Source organism: Astatotilapia calliptera, unplaced genomic scaffold, assembly GCF_900246225.1.
Source record: "Astatotilapia calliptera unplaced genomic scaffold, fAstCal1.2 U_scaffold_71, whole genome shotgun sequence".
Taxonomy (NCBI): domain Eukaryota; kingdom Metazoa; phylum Chordata; class Actinopteri; order Cichliformes; family Cichlidae; genus Astatotilapia; species Astatotilapia calliptera.
This window is the reverse complement of record NW_020535813.1, coordinates 1-19,022: the sequence shown is the minus strand read 5'-3', so window position 1 is coordinate 19,022 and position 19,022 is coordinate 1. Positions and strand designations below refer to the sequence as shown.

At 42.8% G+C, this 19,022-nt stretch overlaps 1 protein-coding gene across 1 annotated transcript; it reads left to right on the top strand.

Moving 5' to 3' along the window:
* Positions 1-1,831: 1,831 nt before the first annotated feature.
* Positions 1,832-18,587, top strand: LOC113018379 (myosin heavy chain, fast skeletal muscle-like). Its single transcript, XM_026161446.1, has 22 exons — positions 1,832-2,050; positions 9,983-10,126; positions 10,212-10,368; positions 10,543-10,570; positions 10,650-10,947; positions 11,035-11,098; positions 11,500-11,598; positions 11,689-11,792; positions 11,886-12,024; positions 12,110-12,228; positions 12,328-12,477; positions 12,562-12,732; positions 12,820-13,126; positions 13,260-13,336; positions 16,486-16,573; positions 16,656-16,773; positions 16,892-17,015; positions 17,094-17,230; positions 17,332-17,587; positions 17,774-18,016; positions 18,151-18,327; positions 18,438-18,587. The coding sequence occupies exons 1-22, from the start codon at positions 1,847-1,849 to the stop codon at positions 18,585-18,587; spliced, it is 3,354 nt and encodes a 1,117-aa protein (XP_026017231.1). The 5' UTR covers positions 1,832-1,846.
* The last annotated feature ends 435 nt before the right edge of the window (positions 18,588-19,022 follow it).

Genomic DNA, 19,022 nt, shown 5'->3' with positions numbered 1-19,022 from the left:
AAAGCACTTCTGGATGGATGCAAACTGCATTTCGTTGCCCTGTACCTGTGCATGTGCAATGACAATAAAGTTGAATTCTATTCTATTCTAACCAAGTTCATTTTCTAGCTCTATTGTCCTCAAGAAATGTCAGTGTGCTTGCTCCTGATAGAAGCAAAAGCCATAGTGACTTATCTGTGCTCATAAAACCAGAGGTACAGTGGAACTGTGGTAGTATTTTACAAATATATTTTGAGATTAAACACACTGTACATTTACAAAACATTACAACACTTCACTGCATTATAACACATTATAGTCTGTAACACTATATATAATGTGTTCTTAGGCACTACCATGGCTAAAAAGAGGAAATAGATCATTTTTGGCTGTTTTGGTTGTAACCCTCCTTATCGACTCTTTTTTCATGCATTTTTTACCTGACTCTTGGAATTACGATGAATAAACACAGCATATTTTAAGTTTTTCAGGTTTTTTGGTTTTGTTTTATTGTTTACTTTGTATTGTTTTCTACAATAAACTTACCTTACAGACATACACGTGCTTTTTTTTAAGAAAATACATTTGAAAGTTAAATAGACAAGTTGAGATGATAAATGTCCTTCAGGCTGGGATTTGTTGTTAACAACATATCTAAATGTGTCCTATAAATATATCCTTCTCTTATGCCAAACACGAATCCCTGCTCCTTGGCTTTGCTGGATTTATTTTTGACCATGGTACCTCATGACCTTCTGGTAAGATGGCAAATATTAACCCACGTCTGTGCAAAACTTGGAAATGAAAGATAATCCGGTTATGACCCTTTCCATTCCATTAATCATTTATCACTTATTCATAAATCAAAAATAAAAATTTAACAGTTGTATGTTCCTTTTTTCATTAGAGATACACATTAACAGTATTTATAACAAACAATTTTCTGGTATTAAATTATCATTGTTGCATTATGTCCCTAGTAGAGATATATAACACCGGTCTGGCATTAACACAAAGTCTTGCCCTGAATTTTATATCCGATGTGTGAGATTTTTATGTCCTGTAACTATACACCAGTGGCATTTCAAAACTCCTCCACATATAAAACTCATTACTGGCTATGACATCAAAATTACTTGCACAAGTATAAGCTTAGTATAAACTCAATTTAATATCAGTTTACCTTCAAGATTGATTGTAATAAATAATTCACAAACCATGCAGTGCACTGTTATAATTTACCACTAGTGTGTGCTAAATATTTATAAGCACAATCACCTTAAAATAATTTATTTCAACAAGAAATGCAGCTAAACTGATTGTGAAAATGCTTTTGATGTGTTCCTGTTGCACTTCAAAAGAAGGATTGGAGTTACTCAAAAAGACATAAATGCAGCAATTTAAGTTTAATGTAACAAATATGTGACATTATACTTTACTTAAGTGTATATTGTAATATACAGCCATAAACTGTCCCTTCTAGATAGATAGATAGATAGATAGATAGATAGATAGATAGATAGATAGATAGATAGATAGATAGATAGATAGATAGATAGATAGATAGATAGATAGATAGATAGATAGATAGATATGTATAATGTATTATTTATTTAATTTATGTAAACATACATATTTGTATGTCTGTAAACTATATATATGTGTGTGCTTGCCTGTGTGTCCTTTTCATAAAGCATTGCAATAAAATAGCACCTTGACGTACACAGGGTATTAAGGAGTTTCTATTTGCATCACCTGTGGTAAATTCCATAAATCTAAAACAATGGAAATTAATTATGGGTTGTGCACTAAGCATATGATTTATGTTTCACTTGGTCATATTTTCAGTCTCTAGTAAAGTGCCACCATGAGCACAGACGCGGAGATGGAGCAGTATGGCCCAGCGGCCATTTACCTCCGCAAGCCAGAAAAGGAGAGGATTGAGGCCCAGACTGCTCCATTTGATGCCAAGACGGCCTTCTTTGTAACTGATCCTGGTGAGATGTATGTCAAGGGCAAACTCGTCAAGAAGGAGGGTGGTAAAGCCACTGTTGAGACAGACGCAGGAAAGGTAGATGAATAATCTATGTACTTTATCTGTTTGTTAAATATATAATGCCGAAGTGAGAGGTAAGTGACGGAAGTGATGTTGTAGGTGACGTCAGACGCCGGAGATTTTGGCGGAGAAAAAGCAAATGGTAGCATAGAGTTTAACAAAGGTTTTCCAAGCTTCAGTATTACCAAATATACTAATCAATTGTCATATAACTAACAACATCTGTTTTATCATCTCTAACACCCTGGAGGACAACGGGGAGAGTTTAGACGCTCTCCAAGATTACATCGACCGCTGTTTTCAAGATTTAGTAATGCATAAGGCCCAGAGTGCATCTTCCCCGGCCAAAATCGAGACGCCGTCATCGAAGAGAAGTCGCCAGGCAGACTCCCCCGGTACAACATCGCCTGCCGGCAAAGACATCGCAGAAATCCTGGAGTCAATCGACAAGCGATTGTCCAGTTTCGATGCGAGGCTGTCCCTGGTGGAGATTTTACACCGGGAATTTAAATCTCTGAGAGAATCCCTGGAATTCAGCCAGCAGCAGGTGGAAACGCTTGCCGCTGAAAATGCCACGCTACGGGAGTCGGTTAAATCTCTCACCGATAACGTGACCCAGCTAAACATTGAAAATAAAAAAATAAAAGAGTCCGTTATCGATCTACAAGCCCGTAGCATGAGAGATAATCTTGTGTTTTCTGGTATTCCAGAAACTGCCGGAGAGGACGCAGAGGCAACGGTGAAAAACTTCATTAAAATCCACCTGAAGCTGCCGGAGGACACCGTAAAGAACATCGACTTCGATAGAGTACATCGCTTGGGGGGCGCGCGGTCGCGGACCGGGAGACCACGGCCTATTGTGGCCAAATTCAGTCAATTCAAACAGAAGGAACAGGTGAAGAGTCGCGGCAGAGAGCTGAAAGGAACGGACTTCAGCGTGAACGACCAGTTCCCCATAGAGATCCTGGAATGACGCAAGGTCCTGTTCCCAGTTCGACGTAGCTTCATCCAGAAAGGCTCCCGTGCTGTCATCGCCGTGGACCGGCTCTACGTGGACGGACAGCTTTACCGCGACCTCGGCACCACACCGTGGTTATATTAACTGCACTCCAGATAAGAACCCGCTACACTCTTTTCTTATTCATTCACACTCTCTCCTTTAACATGAGTTTAAGCTAGTAATATCAATATGATGTCATAGCAGATATAACACCGTCACCCTCCGTCATTGCTTTAATTGGAATGTTTCCGTTTCGTTTCTTTTTTTTTTGTTGTCGCTCACAGTTCATGTGGTTTCTTTCTTTCTCTTGTCTTTCACTGCTGTGATCACCTACTTCCCCACTCACCTACAAACAACACCCTCTATTTCTCCATATTTTCACAACACGATCACGCAAACACATCAGCTCAACGGCAGCACATTCACAACAGCCTCACAGCACGCACAGACTTGCAGGACACATAAGCAAGCCACGCTTGTTCATATTAGTGAATATTCACACACATAGTCAGACTTATGGAGTCTCTAACCACACTTCTTTTTCTCTTTCTATTTACAAACAAGGGATGTTTCCATATTCTCTCCACCTGTCTAAACGAAACACCCAGCATACATCATTAGACATACACGCACAATTAAGGGCATGCTGAGGTTTGTCACATGGAATGTAAATGGAGCTGGCACCAGAGGAAAGAGGTTAAAAATATTTAACCAGCTTAAAAAACTACAGGCAGATGTTGTTTTATTACAAGAAACTCACAAACCTGTCACAGGTTTAAATGAACTTAAAACACCTGAGTTCCCTAACGTGTTTGCAGCCGGTTATAATTCTAGACAACGGGGAGTAGCAATTTTAATACATAAAAATGTTAATTTTACAGTACTCGATACAGTTATAGATCCAGAGGGTAGATTTCTAATTATTAAACTATCAATATTGAACAAAAAACTATGTATTGTTAGTATATATGGTCCAAATGTTGATGAACCCTCATTCTTCCACGGTTTTTTTAGTGCACTCTCTGAACACCTTGATTGCACACTCATTCTTGGCGGTGACCTCAACCTTGGACTAAATGAAGAAATGGATAGGCTCAACACAACAGGAACTCAGCGTAATTGGCAGTCCACAAATATAATCAAACAGTATATGAACGACTTTGGTCTTTGCGATGCATGGCGCTCTCTTCACCCCACCAGTAAGGAATATACTTTTTTCTCGCATGTTCATCACTCTTACTCTCGTCTGGATTATTTTTTGGTCAGCAGCTCACTGCTGTGTGACATTTCAGACACTGAGATTCATCCTATAGCTGTCAGCGATCATGCTCCTGTATCTTTAACACTAATGCACAAGAATAATACTATGCCAAGTAAAAACTGGAGATTTAATATATCACTACTTAAAGATGAAGACTTTATTAAATACTTTAAAAAGGAATGGACTTCATATTTAGACTTTAATGACACTCCCGGAATATCTGCTTCTGTTCTATGGGAAGCAGGGAAAGCTGTGATGAGAGGTAAAATAATTTCTTTCTCATCACACAAAAAGAAAGAAGAAAACAAAAATATTCAGGAATTAGAAAAAAACATCAAATCACTAGAAGAAGCCTACGCGTCCCACCAAGATCAGGAAACATTGAACAAAATATGCAAAACAAAACTAGAATTAAATGAAACTATTAATAAAAAAACACAATTCCTTATACAAAGACTTCGCTTGCAGAATTTTGAACACAGTAACAAATCAGGTCGATTTCTAGCTAACCAGCTAAAAATAAATAAAGAAAAAATAACTATATGTGCTGCTAAAGATTTATCGGGGAACACAATATATGATCCTGGAAGAATAAACAACATTTTTAGGGATTTCTATGAAACTTTATACTCACCACAAATAAACCCATCTAAAAATGAAATTGATCTGTTTCTTGACAACGTAACTCTTCCAAAATTACTAGACAGTCAAGCAATGGAACTGGATTCGCCACTGACGCCAAGTGAACTCCAGGAAGCCCTGATAAGTATGCCCAATAATAAGGCTCCAGGTCCAGACGGCTTCCCTGCAGAATTCTACAAAGAATTCTGGACAATTTTGGCACCAGTATTCCACAGCATGTTGCAGGAAATCGAGGAAAAGGGCAGACTACCACCAAATATGAATTCTGCCAACATTAGTCTCCTGCTAAAACCAGGAAAAGACCCTTTATTTCCCTCAAGCTATCGTCCAATTTCTCTTTTAAATGTAGACCTTAAAATAATCTGCAAAGCTCTCTCAAAGAGATTAGAGAAAATGACCCCCCTCTTAATTCATCCTGACCAAACTGGTTTCATAAAAGGTCGGCACTCCTCAACAAACACTCGTAGATTACTTAATTTAATAGACTACTCATACGATAAAAACATCGAAACCATAATATTATCTCTAGATGCAGAAAAAGCATTTGACAGAGTTAATTGGAAATTTTTATTCGCAACTTTACACAAATTTGGTTTTGGAAACTCTTTCATAAACTGGATAAGAATATTATACAATTCCCCAACGGCTTGTATCAGAACAAATGACCAGACATCCTCCAGCTTCTGTCTCCTGAGGGGCACCAGACAGGGATGCCCACTCTCCCCTTCACTTTTTGCAATTTTTATCGAACCTCTAGCAGCAGCATTTAGACAGGCTACAACAATTAAGGGCATAAAATGTAAGAACATAGAACATAAAATCAGTCTCTATGCGGATGATGTGTTGCTTTTTCTGCAAAACACACAAACCAACCTCTCTGAGGTAATTACTCTAATAAACTGGTTTTCAAGAGTTTCAGATTATTCAATTAACTGGCCAAAATCTACAGTTCTCCCCATTAACTGCTCCTTCCATAATTCTTCCTCTGCCCCACTGCAATCCGGAAATATTAAATATTCAGGTATTAATGTCTCTCCTAAGCTTTCAGACTTAACTAAACTAAACCACATCCCACTTCTAAAGAAAGTAGAAGGCGATCTGACTAGATGGAAATCTTTACCCATATCACTCATGGGAAGGGTCGCCACTATAAAAATGATGATCTTGCCAAAAATAAATTACTTATTTTTGATGATCCCTAACAAACCATCACAAGATTGGTTCAGATCTCTGGATTCATATATTTCCAAATTCCTTTGGATAGATAAACCCCCGCGTATTAGCTTAAAAACGCTACAAAGAACCAAGGATAGAGGAGGATTAGATCTGCCTAATTTTCACCAATACTTCTTAGCCAACAGGCTTCAGTTCATCTCAGAATGGTTAAAACATACCTTCTTAGTTGAGCCCTGGCTAGATGTTGAACAGGCACTATGCAAGGATCTAGAGATTTCAGACCTACCATTTATTAGCTCAAACATCAAAAGACATGAATGCTTTAAAAGTATCAACATCAGCTTTTCTCTAACAGCATGGTGGGAGTTTCTAAAAATAACGGAGTCTTCATTAATCCCATGCAAACGTACACCTATCTGGAATAACCCTGACATATTACAAAACAATAATATGATTAATTTCCCAGAATGGAGTTGTAAAGGAATTAAATACTTAGAACATATATTAGAGGGAACAGAATTTATTCCATTTGACAGACTAGTTGAACAATATGGGATCAACAAGACAAGGTTTTTAGAATATCAACAAATTAAATCCATAGTAAAAAAGAAATTTAACCTCAGTCAAGTTGAATTACAAACACCACTAAGTGCGGCACATTTTCTTACTCTTAAATCCCCCAAATTATTATCTAAAATATACAGAACACTTTCTAAATTAGATGAATCAATATCCCTTCCTACTGCAAAGTGGGAAGCAGATTTATCAGTCAACCTAGACCAAAACTTCTGGTCTCAGATTTGCTTAAAAACTTTTAAATTAATTAAAAATCCCAGTCTGCAATTAATACAATACAAAATACTTCATAGAGTGCACTATACAGGTCATCGGATGTTCAAGATGGGCTTTACATCTTCCAACAACTGCTCACACTGTCAAGGCAATACACCAGACAATTACATCCACGCTCTTTGGTTCTGTCCACCAGTGCAAAAGTTTTGGCGCGAGATATGTGAAGACTTATCAAAGTGTCTGAAATGTAACATTCCAACTTCCCCCTTAGTGTGTCTACTGGGCAGCTTAGATAATGTCACTTCAGAAAAGAATATAGCCCATATGATCTTCACTGCCCTATGCATAGCCAAGAAAACAGTCCTCATGAACTGGAAAAATAAAAATAATCTTAATTCTAACCAATATAGAAATTATCTATTAGATTACATTAGTCTTGACACAGCCTCTGCCACCACATTAGATCAATTGCTCTGGGCCCCTTTTATCAGCTCCATCACCTAGTGGGGGTGGGGGGTCATAGTTTGGTCCCGCCTTCACTGTTGTGATTGGTGAGGGGGTAGGGACAGGCTTAGGGCGTCGGGGGGTTCCCCGGAGGCATCTTCCTTGGGGGGCTCAACCCGGGGAACGGTCACGTCCGGTTGGGGGCTCTGTTGGCTCTCAGGTGACTGTTTCCTCGCGGCTGCGTGCAGCGGGGCTAGGGGAGGGTCTGTGCTGACGGACGTGGGTTACTGACCTGGCAACCTGGCTGCCCCTGGGTGGGTCCGGGATGGGCGTGAGGTTCTGGGGGCGCTCCGTCTCTGGGCTGGGGCCCGGGCCGGGCCTCGGGGGCTTGGGTCCTGGTTGGTGTGTTGCCGGGGTTGGGGGGGGGGGGGTGCATGGGGGCCCGGCCCTGGAGCAGGGTGCCGCCGGTGCGTCGAGCCGCCTGGGGGGCTCTTCAACTGGTGGGGGGGATGGTCACATCTTGCAGGAGCTTTCTTCTCTTCAGGAACTCTCTGCAGGAGGGGGAGATACAGGAGAGGTGGAGGAAGATCTCAGCCTGGGCGTTTACCGTCTTATGTAGTCTGGAAGATGTGTGGATGGTGGGGTGGGTGCAGTTTTCTCTGTGGTGGGGTTGGGTGGACTGTCCAGGGCTCTGTGGAGCCGGGGGGCGCTACTGCACTGGGCCCCGGTCTGATGGGCCTGGGCCCCCCTTCCCTGGCGGGTCGCGGAGGGTGGGGGTGCCTACTGGGGTCAGCGGGGGAGCTGGCCCCAGGGAGGGGTTACCTGCCCCTCCCTTCCTTCCCTCCCCATCTCCAGCTGCCTCCCTCTTCCCGCTCCTCCACAACCACCCACACATGCAGGGCCTTGGAGTGGGGGTATGTCACCAGGGTGCAGAGGAGGCTACCCCCCCCCCCCCCCCTGTCCCCTTCTGGCTGCCTCTGCCTCAATTTTATCCCACAACTTAGACATTCACATTATTCACACTCTCATTACACATACATATAGGATCTTGGGGGTGGGCACAATCACGGAGTCCAAATCACCATCAGGGTGTATACCTCACCCCTGACGTCGTTGCCCACCTCTCAATTTTAAATACACTTAGTCATTGAGGGCTAGCAGGAGGGACTATGCGCTTACCTGCTGCTCCTTGGCAGGTAGCTCCATGCCCTCCTGGGTTTTAATTGCACCTTAGAACACATATGCATCAACACTTTTCCGCAGGGAAAAGGGTAACACCACCTGGGTCTGGGTGCAATTCCCCCCTCCAGGGGCAAGGGTACCTAGACCCGGTTTGTAGAGTACGCTTGGGGAGTGTGATTGTGTGTACAGCGTCTCTTTATGTCTGTCTCCACGTTGGTTGAGTGTGGAGTGAGTGCATATGAGAGCATGAGGGTGGGAATGGATGTTTGTGTCTGTGTGTGCCTGTATGTCTGTGTCTATATGTCAGGTTGGGTATCAGACGCCACCTCTCTGGGGACACCTCAGGCCCTCCAAGGTTTGGAGGCCTATCTCCACCCACCACCACTTCCCCTGCCGGTGGCGGACTCCCTCAGGTGTCGGTGTGTTGGTGGTTCTTTGTGTCTGGGGGTGGGCGTCCGGGTACACACCGGCTCACTCCTTGGCGGCCGCTTGTCGGGGCCTGGGGCCTGGGGCTCGCTCGGGCCCCTTTGGAGGTGGGGTGCCCCCGGCCTCTCGGCCTGGGGCTCGGTCACTCAGGCACAGCTGGGGGCCGGCGGAGCTCACGGGCGCGTCACTGCAACTCCCCCTGACTTCTGCTCCGCGGCTGCTGGGCGAGCCCTCATCTGGGACTCTCCTCAGCTCTTACTGGAACAGTGGCGCGGCTGCCCCTCTGTTGGTCTTCCATGGTCTCTTGTGTTCTGGGGGCCTCTGGATGTCTGGAGTTTTGATCTCCTCCATACCCACTTCACACCCTGGAGGACGGGGCTGTGGCCCCCCCACACTCCCTAGCAGATCATTACATGGAGAAACCTTTGGAATGCAAGCATGCTGATCCACACAGGTATGCACACATGGGTATTCACAGACGCGGACTAAAGCTTTCTTGGCGGCTGCCTCAAAGCACACTGTGCGCTGTCTATCTTGCGTGCTGCACAATATCGTTTATTATTTAGTAAATATTGATATCTATGACTAGCTAGTTTATTGTGATGGTGCTTTGTTTTCTCTATTATTATGTTGCTCTTTGTTGTTTGCTGTCTCCTCTGTTTGTTTGTTTTTGTTTGTTTGTTTGTTTTTTTTTCTCCATACAGGTGACCCAGGAGTTCTTTTTTTTTTTTTTTCTCTCTCTCTCTTCCCCCCCCTTCTCACCGTCTCTTCTCCCCTTTGGTTTTCTTTCTTTCTCTCCCCCTCTTTCTCTCATTCATTCCCCCTGTCCTATTTATTAAAAAAAAAAAAAAAAATGACAAAGGATGAACTGAAGCTCTGCCATCACGTAATGTCGCATACTGCTGTTTCTGATGTGATTTAGAAAAAAAAAAAAATATATATATATATATATATATAATGCCGAACTGTGAAAGATGAAGTTGTCTGATGGATCATTAAAATCTATTCAGACGGATCTATTCAGACGGTCACTGTAAAGGAGGATGAAATCCACCCTAGAAACCCTCCAAAGTTTGATAAGATGGAGGACATGGCCATGATGACCCACCTTAATGAGCCATCTGTGTTGTTTAACCTCAAAGAGCGTTATGCATCATGGATGATCTACGTAAGTTTTCACATTGCTGTGTGTGAGAGGAAAGTATCATGCTGATCTGTAAATGTTTAAATGATATTTATTGTCTATGATACAGACCTACTCTGGGTTGTTCTGCATTGTCGTCAATCCCTACAAGTGGCTTCCTGTATATGATGCTACATGTGTAGCAGGATACAGAGGAAAGAAGAGGATTGAGGCTCCACCCCACATCTTCTCCATCTCTGACAATGCCTATCAGGCCATGCTCACTGGTAAGCTCAATTTCCTATTAAAGCCTTTAAATGCATTTAGGACTTCTACTTAAAGAGATGACCATTAATCATTGCGTGAAAAAAATTGCTTCTTACCACATAGCTACTTATAAGTGATAGGAAATAAATGAATACTAAGATTATTCAAGACATGCTTATATGTTTTTCTTTTAGATCGTGAGAACCAGTCTGTCCTGATTACGTGAGTATAATAAAAACTGTATGCAAAATATATAAAAACGATATAAAGGCATTTTAACAATGTGTCCCCTAAACCCCAGTGGAGAATCCGGTGCGGGAAAGACTGTCAACACCAAACGTGTCATCCAGTACTTTGCAACAATTGCAGCTTTTGGAGCTAAGAAGGCTGAGCCAGCAGCTGGTAAAATACAGGTAGATTCTTTATTCTGCGTCAAAGTCTTTGTGACAGAAAAAGAAAATCAATTTTGGAAGATCAGCTCACATAAACACAATATATTCTTGCAGGGCTCTCTTGAGGATCAGATTGTTGCTGCCAACCCTCTGTTGGAGGCCTACGGTAATGCCAAGACTGTGAGGAATGACAACTCCTCTCGATTTGTAAGTGATTAAAATGAGTTAATGTAAATGAGCTTTTTACTACTTGCTCTCATGAAAGGCAATATTAATAAAGATCTACCCCTGTAGGGTAAATTCATCAGGATTCACTTTGGCACATCTGGCAAGCTGGCCTCAGCTGATATTGAAACATGTAAGTTTGAACCACAGTGTAAATTACCATTATCTGTGATAGAAATTATTTTACAGCACATAAAGAGATGAGTCACTTAATTTCAGAAGAAGTAATATTGTCTGTTGTGGTGGAACACACGGATGCATGAACAGTGTGGTTACGCTATATATATAAGTTATATACTGTAACCCAGCAGTTATCGTGTGTAAGTATAAGTAGGAACATATTGCAACTTCACGGAACATTTAAAGTATAATAAGGTATACTGTGAAGCACGTTATAAGTAAAGCAACAGAACTGAAAAAAGTTTCAAACACGCCCAATGACAGCCAAGGAAATAAATGCATGTATGATCCATTTTGCAGTTTTGACTGTGATGTCTCATGTCTACAGTGTCAAAATTAATCTGTTGTCCTTAGATCTGCTGGAGAAGTCCCGTGTCACCTTCCAGTTGTCTGCTGAGAGGAGCTACCATATCTTCTATCAGCTGATGACAGGCCACAAGCCTGAGCTTCTGGGTATGCTGACAGGACACCTAAATTTAAATTTTAAAACCATTAAAATCACATTCTAAGCAAAAAACAAGTTAACTTCATTTCTCCTTTCAGAGGCTCTTCTGATCACAACTAACCCTTATGACTATCCAATGATCAGTCAGGGTGAAATCACTGTCAAGAGCATCGATGATGTGGAGGAGTTCATTGCAACAGATGTAAAATCACATTTGACACAGAATCTTATACTTAACCATAAATATCTTCTTTTGTTTTATTTATTGATAGCTGATTTCATTTTTTTCTTACAGACTGCTATTGACATCTTGGGCTTTACTGGTGAAGAGAAGTTAAGCATCTACAAGCTGACTGGTGCTGTGATGCATCATGGCAACATGAAATTCAAGCAGAAGCAGCGTGAAGAGCAGGCTGAACCTGATGGCACCGAGGGTATTGTGAAAAATTTCTATAATGGAGAAATGTTTGAAGTATTTGTATTTATTAGGTATTATAATGATTTGTTTTAATCCAACAGTGGCTGACAAGATTGCGTACCTATTGGGCCTGAACTCGGCTGATATGCTGAAAGCTTTGTGCTACCCAAGAGTCAAGGTTGGCAATGAGATGGTGACCAAAGGTCAGACCGTCCCACAGGTAATTCATAAAAGGGAGACTTGTATAATCATATTATAATTATAAACATTATAGCTGTATTCATATGGTTTTGTATAATTATAAATTCTTGTTTGCCAGGTCAACAATGCTGTCTCGGCTCTGTGCAAATCTATCTATGAGAAAATGTTCTTGTGGATGGTTATCCGTATCAATGAGATGCTGGACACAAAGCAGCCCAGACAGTTCTTCATTGGAGTGCTGGATATCGCTGGGTTTGAGATCTTTGATGTGAGCACTTGAAACATTTCAACACATTTCTTAAACTTTAAAGACTTTATTGCCATGAAGTTAGACATGGTTGTACTATTACAGTTCAACAGCTTGGAGCAACTCTGCATCAACTTCACCAATGAGAAACTGCAACAGTTTTTCAACCATCACATGTTTGTCCTGGAGCAAGAGGAGTACAAGAAAGAAGGCATTCAATGGGAGTTCATTGACTTTGGTATGGACTTGGCTGCTTGCATTGAGCTTATTGAGAAGGTAAACAGCTGCTCAGGAAGAAATGTACATGTGGTTGCATATGTTACCTCCCTTGAAATTTTAATATGATTTGTGCCATTTTCTCAGCCAATGGGCATCTTCTCCATCCTTGAAGAGGAGTGCATGTTCCCCAAGGCCTCTGACACAACGTTCAAGAACAAGCTGCACAATCAGCATCTTGGCAAGACCAAAGCATTTGAGAAACCAAAGCCTGGAAAGGGCAAGGCTGAGGCACACTTCTCCCTGGTTCACTATGCTGGTACAGTGGACTACAATATCACTGGCTGGCTGGACAAGAACAAGGACCCACTGAATGACTCAGTTGTGCAGCTCTACCAGAAGTCTTCAAACAAACTGCTGGGCTTCCTGTACGCAGCCCATGCTGGAGCTGAAGGTAAGAAAAAAAAGTGCTCACAAACTCCCATGTCCAGTACAGATAGCTACAATGTGCATACTGCAGGCTAAAATTATACAGTGAAAAATATTTTTTCAATTCCAGTAATGAAATTTACTGTTTATGAAAACAGAGGCTGCTGGTGGTGGTGGCAAAAAGGGTGGCAAGAAGAAGGGTGGTTCCTTCCAGACCGTGTCTGCTCTTTTCAGAGTATGTATAGATTTATATATATATATATATATATATATATATATAAAAAACACCCAGCGCGCCCCTGCGGGCGGTTTATCCTTCAAGCTCGGGTCCTCTACCAGAGGCCTGGGAGCTTGAGGGTCCTGCGCAGTATCTTAGCTGTTCCCAGGACTGCGCTCTTCTGGACAGAGATCTCCGATGTTATTCCCGGGATCTGCTGGAGCCACTCGCCTAGCTTGGGAGTCACCGCACCTAGTGCTCCGATTACCACGGGGACCACCGTTACCTTCACCCTCCACATCCTCTCGAGCTCTTCTCTGAGCCCTTGGTATTTCTCCAGCTTCTCGTGTTCCTTCTTCCTGATATTGCTGTCATTCGGAACCGCTACATCGATCACTACGGCCGTCTTCTTCTGTTTGTCTACCACCACTATGTCCGGTTGGTTAGCCACCACCATTTTGTCCGTCTGTATCTGGAAGTCCCACAGGATCTTAGCTCGGTCATTCTCCACCACCCTTGGGGGCATCTCCCATTTTGACCTCGGGACTTCTAGGTTATACTCGGCACAGATGTTCCTGTACAGTATGCCGGCCACTTGGTTATGGCGTTCCATGTATGCCTTGCCTGCTAGCATCTTGCACCCTGCTGTTATGTGCTGGATTGTCTCTGGGGCATCTTTACACAGCCTGCACCTGGGGTCTTGCCTGGTGTGATAGACCCCAGCCTCTATGGATCTTGTACTCAGAGCTTGTTCTTGTGCTGCCATGATTAGTGCCTCTGTGCTGTCTTTCAGTCCAGCTTTGTCCAGCCACTGGTAGGATTTCTGGATATCAGCCACCTCCTCTATCTGCCGGTGGTACATACCGTGCAGGGGCCTGTCCTTCCATGATGGTTCCTCGTCTCCCTCCTCTTTCTTGGGTTTCTGCTGCCTGAGGTATTCACTGAGCACTCGGTCAGTTGGGGCCATCTTCCCAATGTATTCTTGGATGTTCCTTGTCTCATCCTGGACTGTGGTGCTGACACTCACCAGTCCCCGGCCCCCTTCCTTCCGCTTAGCGTACAGCCTCAGGGTGCTGGACTTGGGGTGAAACCCTCCATGCATGGTAAGGAGCTTTCTTGTCTTTATGTCAGTGGCTTCTATCTCCTCCTTTGGCCAGCCTATTACCCCAGCAGGGTACCTGATCACGGGCAGGGCGTACTTGTTGATGACCCAGATCTTGTTCTTACCATTCAGCTGACTCCTCAGGACTTGCCTGACCCTCTGCAGGTACTTGGTGGTTGCAGCTTTTCTAGCGGCCTCTTCATTGTTCCCATTCCCCTGCGGGATCCCCAGGTACTTGTAACTGTCGTCTATGTCTGCAATGTTGCCTTCTGGTAGTTCAATCCCCTCAGTTCTGACTACCTTCCCTCTCTTTGTTACCATCCGACTACACTTCTCCAGTCCGAACGACATTCCAATGTCATTGCTGTATAGCCTGGTAGTGTGGATCAGTGAATCGATGTCTCGTTCACTCTTGGCATACAGCTTGATGTCATCCATGTACAGGAGGTGGCTGACAACTGCTCCGTTCCGTAATCGGTATCCGTAGCCAGTCTTGTTAATGATCTCACTGAGGGGGTTCAGGCCTATGCAGAACAGCAGTGGGGACAGAGCATCTCCTTGGGAGATCCCGCACTTGATGGTGACTTGTGCTATGGGCTTGGAGTTGGCCTCCAGTGTTGTACGCCACATCCCCATTGAGTTCCTGATGAAGGCTCTTAGGGTCCCATTGATCTTGTACAATTCTAGGCATTCCAGTATCCAGCTGTGGGGCATTGAGTCATAGGCCTTCTTGTAATCAATCCAGACAGTGCACAGGTTGGTCAGTCTGGTCTTGCAGTCTCGGCTGACTGTTCTGTCTACCAGTAGCTGGTGTTTTGCACCTCTGGTATTCTTGCCAATTCCTTTCTGTGTCCCGCTCATGTATTGACCCATGTGCCTGTTCATCTTAGCCGATATGATGCGATATGATTTGATTCCGGGTGTCTCTCGTTAACTAGCAGCTGGTTCATTTGTGCTGCCAGACACTCGTGGAGTGCAGTCAGCTTCTTTAGCCAGTAGGCATGAACCATGTCGGGCCCTGGTGCTGTCCAACTCTTCATACTGGAGACCCTTTCTTGGATATCTGCCACTGTGATGGTTACTGGACCCTGTTCAGGGAGGTCGCTGTGGTCTGCCCTCAGATCCACTAGCCACTGAGCATTGCCGTTATGAATTGCATCCTTCTCCCATATGCTCTTCCAGTATTGCTCCGTCTCCAGCCTTGGTGGTGCTGTTCTCTTATTATTATTGTTCCCTTGCCACTGAGAGTACACCTTTGCTGGTTCTGTGGAGAACAGCTGGTTTATTCTCCTGCCTTCTATCTCTCTGGTGTACCTCCTCAACCGGGTGGCCAAGGCTGTGAGTCTTTGCTTGGCAGTTTCCAAGGCCTCAGGTATGGACAGCTTGCTGTATTTCTGCAACTCCGTTAGTTGGCTAACCTCCCTCCGTGCTACTTTGATCTTGCCCTCTAGCCTCCTCCTCCATGGAGGGTACTGCCCCTTGTGGCTGTTCAACTTGTAGCCAAGCATCTCACTGATCACTGCTGCCGTATTGTAGATCAGCTTGTTAGTGTCGGTAATCGTGGTTGTAGGTATTGTCCGTAGTGCTGCATTACCATCATCTAGCAGACCTTCTGAGGGTACTTCACGTAATCTTGGTAACCGGCTATGGGGGATCCAGGTTTCAAGCTTGGCCATGATCCTATTTTTCAGGTCAGTTCCTCTCGCACTCAATGATCCTTCTCCTATCGCACTTGGGGCTATGTACCCAATCTCGGGTGGGGGTGATGATATCTCCCCCTTGACCTGGCGTCCTGACTCCTCCTTGCCGTAGCATTTGTGTTGTACCTCGTCAATCTCTAGCTGTGAGAGCAGTCCCTTCTTTCGAATGTTGATATATATATATATATATATATATATATATATATATATATATATATATACATATATATATATATATGTATATATATATATATATATATATATATATATATATATAGATATATAGATAGATATAGATATGTGTGTAAATTAAATGCTCATTTTTAAATAGTATCAACCTATTATCTAATGATGCTGATCTACAGGAGAATCTGGCCAAGCTGATGACCAACTTAAGAAGCACTCATCCTCACTTTGTCCGTTGCCTGATTCCCAATGAGACAAAGACCCCAGGTACCCTACAGTAATATTAACTGTAAAAATGACAGTAAGAATATAGAAAAGATTTGAAACATTATGCATTTCTGACTCTCAGGCCTTATGGAGAACTTCCTGGTCATCCACCAGCTGAGGTGTAACGGTGTACTGGAGGGCATCAGAATCTGCAGAAAGGGTTTCCCCAGCAGAATCCTCTATGGTGACTTCAAGCAGAGGTGACAGCACATTACAATATTGGAAAGGAAAAATGGTTTCATGGTTGTTGTAAAGGACAAACTTGAATATGATGGAAGAAAAATCTAAGTAACAACTGTAATTGTATCTCTCTTGAAGATACAAAGTGTTGAATGCCAGTGTCATCCCTGAGGGACAGTTCATTGACAACAAGAAAGCTTCAGAGAAGCTGCTTGGCTCCATTGATGTGGATCACACACAATACATGTTTGGGCACACAAAGGTACACTTCATTATATTAATAGACATTAACAAAAACTGTCCCTTTGTACTTGTACTTATGTTTTCAATGATTAAATAGGTGTTCTTCAAAGCTGGTCTGCTGGGCACTCTTGAGGAGTTGAGAGATGAGAAACTGGCTGAGCTGGTGACCATGACTCAGGCTCTCTGCAGAGGATACGTCATGAGGAAAGAGTTTGTGAAGATGATGGAGAGGAGGTAACATTATCATAGTAAACTCTATTGTATTCTCTTTTGTATTTCCTTCCTCATATTAAGATCCGACGACACAAAGTAACACTCTCATGTTTGGTTTTTAGAGAATCTATCTACACCATCCAGTACAACATCCGTTCTTTCATGAATGTCAAGAACTGGCCATGGCTGAAAGTATATTTCAAGATCAAGCCTCTTCTGAAGAGTGCTGAGACTGAGAAGGAGTTGCAGAACATGAAGGAGAACTATGATAAGATGAAGACAGACCTGGCTGCTGCTCTGGCTAAGAAGAAGGAACTGGAAGAGAAGATGGTCAGCCTGCTGCAGGAGAAGAATGACCTGCAACTTCAAGTGGCTGCAGTAAGTAGTAGAGAAAAGTATACATTGCACCTATAGTTCATGTATATAAGGTAGATATAAAAAGACCACATGTTTGTCTCTCCCTCTGATTATTTATTTGCTAAAACAAAAGTGTAGTTAAAATTATGATTTTAACTACACTTTTGTCACAAATAATCTAACTTGTGTGTTCAACATGTATTATAGGAAGTTGACAATCTCTCCGATGCTGAAGAAAGGTGTGAGGGGCTCATTAAGAGCAAAATCCAGCTTGAAGCAAAACTCAAAGAGACAAGTGAGAGACTGGAGGATGAAGAGGAAATCAATGCTGAGCTGACTGCTAAGAAGAGGAAGCTGGAGGATGAATGCTCTGAGCTGAAGAAGGACATTGATGACTTGGAGCTCACCTTGGCCAAAGTGGAGAAGGAGAAACATGCCACAGAAAACAAGGTTCAGTTCATTTTGATTGTATACTTAGTTCAATTAAAACATGTAATGTTGTTCTTTGAATATACATGTTAAACGATCAAATAATCAGCAAAATCTCGAACAAAATTAAACTTAATGTATTCACATTGTTTCAGGTGAAAAACCTGACAGAGGAGATGGCATCTCAAGATGAGTCAATTGCCAAGTTGACTAAGGAGAAGAAAGGCTTACAAGAGGCCCATCAGCAAACACTGGATGATCTCCAGGCAGAGGAGGACAAAGTCAACACTCTGACCAAGTCCAAAACAAAGCTGGAACAGCAAGTTGATGATGTAAGAAAACTATAAAAATTACGTTGTTGTTTTTTGTTTTTTATGGAAAGAATTTTAGTACTAAATCATTGTCATACCAACCACTTGAATCAACTGACATGACTTTATAGCTTGAGGGTTCACTGGAGCAAGAGAAGAAGCTCCGCATGGACCTTGAGAGAGCCAAGAGGAAGCTGGAGGGAGATCTGAAACTGGCCCAGGAATCCATAATGGATCTGGAGAATGACAAGCAGCAGTCTGATGAGAAAATCAAGAAGTAGGGCTTTTTTTGTAAATAATTTTCTTTACACACACTGCATTGCAATAATCATATGGACTATGATCGTAAAACCATACTTCTTCCACACCAAGGAAGGACTTTGAAATCAGCCAACTTCTCAGCAAAATTGAAGATGAACAATCCCTTGGTGCTCAACTTCAGAAGAAGATCAAAGAACTTCAGGTAACACTAACGACCAGTCTTCATAAAGAATATTGTTCATTATAATTCAAAAACCTAGTTTAGTTTAGGTTCTAATCGATAAATCCAAATAATTTCAAACTAGGCTCGTATTGAGGAGCTGGAAGAGGAGATTGAGGCTGAGAGGGCAGCTCGGGCTAAGGTAGAGAAGCAGAGAGCCGACCTCTCCAGGGAGCTTGAAGAGATCAGCGAGAGGCTCGAGGAAGCTGGTGGAGCAACAGCTGCTCAGATTGAG